This window comes from Bufo bufo, chromosome 4 (assembly GCF_905171765.1).
Source record: "Bufo bufo chromosome 4, aBufBuf1.1, whole genome shotgun sequence".
Lineage (NCBI taxonomy): Eukaryota > Metazoa > Chordata > Amphibia > Anura > Bufonidae > Bufo > Bufo bufo.
The window spans coordinates 185,148,056-185,154,055 of record NC_053392.1 but is presented as its reverse complement, the minus strand read 5'-3'; the positions used below and the strand labels follow the sequence as shown (position 1 = coordinate 185,154,055).

At 38.8% G+C, this 6,000-nt stretch overlaps 1 protein-coding gene across 1 annotated transcript in view; it reads right to left on the bottom strand.

Annotated features, from left to right (window-relative positions):
• Nucleotides 1–2,127: 2,127 nt before the first annotated feature.
• Nucleotides 2,128–6,000, bottom strand: part of LOC120999093 — a 76,860-nt gene continuing 72,987 nt past the window's right edge. The window contains exons 2-3 of the mRNA XM_040429964.1: nucleotides 5,350–5,910; nucleotides 2,128–3,017 (exon numbers count right to left, since the gene is read on the bottom strand). Coding sequence (XP_040285898.1) covers nucleotides 2,128–3,017; nucleotides 5,350–5,910 — 1,451 coding nt within the window. The remainder of the gene's footprint in view (nucleotides 3,018–5,349; nucleotides 5,911–6,000) is intronic.

Below are 6,000 nucleotides of genomic sequence, written 5' to 3'. Positions count from 1 at the left end.
ACATTAGCTGTTGGATTTTTCTAATATTGGAAATGAATTCAGGAAACCATTTTTACAGCATCATATTGTGTAGATGAGGTTGAATTTATCAAAGAAAGAGAAAACCTGCGTATAGAGGTTCTGCCAGAATTCGAAATGTTTAGTTGGACATAGCAGATAAACAAAGTGTGAGATCAGCATCAAAAACAACATTTCAAAAAGATCAGGTATTGAAGGCTATGTACGCTGTACTCTAGATAGAAGTTCAGCACCTCTGTGAACATACATAATGTTATCAATTACTGCAGACTTATATTACTGTACTTAAATGTTGTGCCATGTATTAAAATGCTTAAAAATAATGGGGGTCATTTACAAACAGATATACGCCACTTTGATTGTGTATATCTGGCGCAGATTTTGTCGAACACCAGGTTGCGGCAGAATCTGCAACTTCTTTCCCACTCGCACAAGTTCTGGTGTGGGCAGGGAAGGGGACAGGCCGGCAGGCCAGTCTCATTCATCATTTTCTATGCCTGGTTTAGTTGTAGAAAATGGTCTAAATGTAAGACAGCAAGGAAGCTATCTTACATTTAGAATCGGCACTGGAGATGAGCCAAAGTTATGTAGAGGCTGGTGCCTCTATAAAGCTTCGGCGATCCAGCACAGGGGCTTAAGACCAGCGTCCAAAACGTCGCTCTTAATAAATGTGCTCCAATGTCCTTTATCCATTGACCTATATTATATTGTGTACAACAGGGATGCCCAACCTGTTGAAAAACTACAACTCCCAGCATGCCCATACAGCCTACAGCTATCAGCCTACAGCAGGGCATGGTGGGAGTTGTAGTTTTGCAAAAGCTAGATAGCCACAGGTTGAGCATCCCTGGTGTACAACATCAATATGCTATACATAATAATGCAAATACTGAAACCTCTCCAAAAGACACCCTCTTTGAGAAGATCACCCTTTATCTAGACCAGAGTTATACAATGTATGTCTTTGGTATGCACCGAAATGCTGCAGCCTTCTCAAACAGCTGATCAGTGGGAGTCCTGGATGTTGGACTCCCACCGATCAGATACTGATGATCTATCCTGAGGATAATTGATCAGTATAAAACCCCTTTAAGTGTATTACCAGTTTTAATAGCCTAGTAACAGATTCATATTGTAAATTTTAAAAGGGTGCTCAAACTTAGGCATCGTGCAGATCACCGCAATCATTTTCCTTTCTTCTGCTCCCTTATAGGAGCAGAAGAACAGAAATAATGGAAGTGCTAGATTTTGCATATAACTGATACGAATGGAACCTAACAGATTCCACTGACTATAATGGGATCCGTTTGGTTTCCGTCCAAGAAAACATTTTTAGCAGAGAAAAAAGTCCTGCATACAGGATTTTCTCTCCACTATTTCTGACAATTATAGAGCCTTCAGCGCAGATTTGAACATACCCTTAATAAAAAATTTGGCCCATGCCACATAATGCTGTAGCATAAAAAAAAGTATTATATACTCAGCTCTTTCTCCTGCACATTTCTTTGAACCATCAATCCAGTCCTCCTCCTGCTATTTGTTTACAGGCTGGTATATGGTACGTGACTGCTGCAGCCAATCACTTTTCTCAGCTATCTCATGCTGTATACCACAAAGGACAGTGATTGGCTACAGCGGTTGTGTGCTGTATACCTACACATCACCTATGCAATCTGTAAACAGACAGCGGGAAGAGGATCAGACCAGCGGCACAGAGAAAGACGCAGGAGAGAGAGGTAAGTATATAATTATTTTACAGCAATAGGTGGCATGAGACACATTTAAAATGACCTTGGACAGCCCCTTTAATCATATAATGGTTGTGGTTTAACATTTTGAATATCAACATTGAACATAAATGCACTAAAAATTGCATAAACGAATGGATGAATTGGGATAGTTTGGGGCGATTTCAAGCTCAGTAACCATGACTTGTGTGATGATAGGGTCAAACTAGTACATATGCAACTAACTGAGAAGTTATAAAATGACAGACTTGATAATGTTTTTCATCTTTTTACTGTTCAGAAGTGGTGAAATGTATTCCATTATTTAATAATTCAAATGAAAAATGCTGAAGCACGGCATTCAATCTCTTAAATTATAGCTCTAGTCTTCAAGAGAATACAGTATAAATCCTGTGAAGAGTGAGTCGGATTCATCAGAAATCAATTCATTTTGGGCACTAGTTAAAACCTGAAGCCAAATCTCATCATCTTCTCTAAGATGAAGCAGAACCGATCCAGAGGCTTGACAAACATTACGCTCATACTGCTTGACTTGTGTCTGTATAACAATTTTACCATTGTGAGCCAGGCCAATCATAAGAGATGAATGTGTTAAACTTATATGATATGTGAAAAAGTAAACACCTTCAATGTTGGCTACAAATACACCTGACTTTACACTGTATGGTTTATTCTCATTAATGAAAACATTGTCAAATCTTATTGGCTGTCCTGGTAAAAACACATTCCTATGTCCTCGGACACCAACAGAAAATGCAACGTTCTCGTGGTCAGACTGAGCTCCTTTCTGTCCTTTATCACCCTTCCTTCCTGGTATTCCTGCTGGTCCACGGTAGCCTGGTGGTCCAGCAGGTCCCAGCATTCCTCGATCACCTTTTAGTCCAGCAGGGCCTCTAGGTCCAATAGCTCCTTTGGGTCCAACTTCCCCAGGAATTCCAGGTACACCACCTATACCTTTTGATCCATTTTCTCCAGGGTCCCCTTTAGGTCCCTCATCACCTTTTATGCCCTTATTACCTGGTTCACCTTTGGTACCTTGCACAACTACTGCACCATCTTTACCCGGGACTCCTTGTTCTCCTCTTTCTCCTTTTTCACAAAGAGCACAATTGGTTTCTGAATCACCTTTTGGTCCAATATCCCCTTTATCACCTTTAGTTCCTGTTTCTCCTTTAGAACCTGACAGGCCTTTTTTTCCTTTAGCACCTTCCAATCCTTGAGGTCCTCTTTTACCAACTTTACCAGGTTCACCTATAAGATTTAAAATGTTGTGTTTAACAGGCTCAGAAGACTTCAAAGCTGTAATTCAATATAATTGTGTGATAGCTTACAATAGAGTATGGAACAGCAATCTATAGCCCCCTTCTCACCAGTTATTGCAAAACTAAGACACCTGACATGCCATAACAGCCATAGGCTGTCCTCATATGTGGGTAATTGTGGTTTTGCAACAGCTGGAGAGCTACAAGATGGAGACCACTGGTCTGTTATATTATCAAGAACTTAATGGAATATTCTAGTAGTAAAAAATGTCATGTCATGTCACTTCAGATGCTGGCCATGTTAAAATAAATGAATTAGTATTAGAGATGAGAGAATCGATATTAAATAAATTATATATGTCATGAATTTCTCAAAATTCTTCTTCCAAATGAACCCTAAGTTTTAATGATTCATTTTGGAGGAATTACGCAAAATGGCACCTTCCCAGTGAGGGAAACAGGGCATGTATGATAAAGATGGAGAATCACATGACCTTGGGCAGATTCCTGGCCAAAAGGTTTGCCCACAATGCTTTGCAGTCAGCCTGACAGCCAATCAGGAGGAAGGATTTTGGCTTGTCTACCAGGCTCTATGCTAGGCCTTAAGCATAGACTCCATTGGGAGCTTAGCCAATGATGTGATAGGACATGTCTGTCATATCCTTGTCTCATCAATTAGACACACAAGTCAGCAATTTTAAGGTCTTACAGGGACACTGTAGGGATTGTGATGAAGATGTATATAGTTAGATTAATACTAGGTAGAAAGTCAGGCTTTATCATTAAGATTGGGATAGGGGCAGTTATTGTACTCTGTATCTGTAGCCAGGGCTGGAGCTGTTGATAACTTCATTTGTTTCACTGCACAAAACGCATGAGCTTTAAAAGAGACAATGCTTTTTTTTCTCTGCACGAGTCAGCCTTTTTGTCCATAAACCTGTTGCAAAGCTTCTACAGTTTATAAGTGGTAAAAAGGCATATTTCCCAGCATCACCAGCAGCATATATTTTGTTGCATACATTTTGCAACTGAGCCTTTTTCTTTCCAAAAATCTGTTACAACTTTTTTTGTCGCAACATGTATAGTTTGGTAGCACTCATGGCACATCTAATTAGGCCTGTACTTTAAAAGAAAACTGTTGCGACTTTTCTACCATTAATAAGTGTGCAAAGAAATGTATTTTAGTACGTCAATAGAAGTGTAGCTTGGTCGCAATCAGGGGACATACAATTTGGCTCTTTGCAGTTTCCCAAAAATTTGTTGCAATTTTTCTACAGTTAATAAGTGCACAAATAAGCATATTTTAGTGAGCAAATAGCAGTGTACAGTTTGGTCACACTCATGGGACATCCTATTGCGTCTGCGTTTTTTCTTAAATCTCAAAAACCTGTGGCATAAATCCAACAGTGCAGTGTGTTTTTAAACAGACTGTTTCTTAAAATCATCATATGAGTCCTAGTATCCAAAGTGGACTTCAATATGAATTTTAGGGAAAATTCTATTTCCCATGAAGCCAAATTTTCTTGTGCTTCATGGTAACAAATCAATTTTCACTGAAACGGCAGTAAAAAAAAAATCATGCTCACCCCATCATTGCGCCCGCTACTTACAAAGAAATCCACTTTGTGACAAAGTAATTTGTCAAAAAGCAAATTTCTTTGTGAAATTCGATGAAGCAGCCAAATGGAATTTTTGGAAACGCTCATCTCTACCTAGGAGACATCAGATTTTCATACACCAATCTTCAGACTAGTTGGAACACTTTCGATTTGAGTAGAATCAATTCGGCAGACCCAAATCAAATTTTCTAATTGATTTGTTAGAATTGGACCCTAAACGAATTTCAAGAAATTCACTCATCTCTAATTGGTATTTAAGTATGGTTTTGTGATTGACACTATTGTATTAGCTCACTTAAATTCCTTAGATGTCTACAAACTGCATTCCCAGAATAGTGGATATTCCATGTATTCCCCATTCTTGATACAGATATCAAGATAATACTGAATACACTTTGTCTACATACTATTAGACAAATTTCAATTTCCTACATTTGTAAAACTCAATCCTGTTACATCTGCATTGTATACCTAATTCTTCATCTAAAAGAGAGCCATACAGCTCAGTTTAAGGTTTCCAATGTTAATGTCTGGAATGTAATACATAGTACACCCTTGTAACTGTTTTCTAGGTAAGGTGTCCTCCTGACATTTAACCTATAGCAAATTCCCATGTGATCAAATGACTCTGACATACTACTTGTCTTATCTCTCATAGACTAATGAGACATGATACATGAGGCTATTAACAGGTAAAATTACCTCCATTCCCTGTGTCGCCTTTATCTCCCTTTTGTCCAGGAATATTACAGAAGCACTGTTTCCCTTCTGTACCATTTTCCATCGGTATTTCCAAGAAAGATTCTAACTGTTCATCAAATGGATAGGCTTTGTTAGGCTCTAGTAATGGGATTAAGGTGCTATTGTCCCCGGTCTCTTTAGAAGCACTCCCGATTGTAGGAACAGGACCATTAGTGTTGGCCAGATTGAATACATCCAAAGGAATTGGTTGCTTGGGATCAATATTCGTTGTAGATAGTTCCTGTAGTTTAATATTGCTCTCCCCTCCATCTGTCGCTTCACTTAAAACAGGGGTCACTGTTGATGGTAAAGCACTCTGGGAATTTTCTTGAGTTCCACCATCTGTGACTGGATCAGTTTCAGAGTTTTGAAGGACTAGATCAAGAGGAACAGTATATGCTTGTTCGGTTTCAGTACCATTCAGAGACTCCATTGTAAAAATTGGGTTAGCCGTAAGGCTCAGTATGGCAAAGGTTGGGGTAGTCCATATCAGTACTTGTATTGCTACAAACATCAGCATGCCTAAGGAAGAGTTAAAGAAGAATCATTGCAATAAACATGTTCCTCTTCATTATTAATGTGTTTAATAGATGCAAAATATTCAATACACAT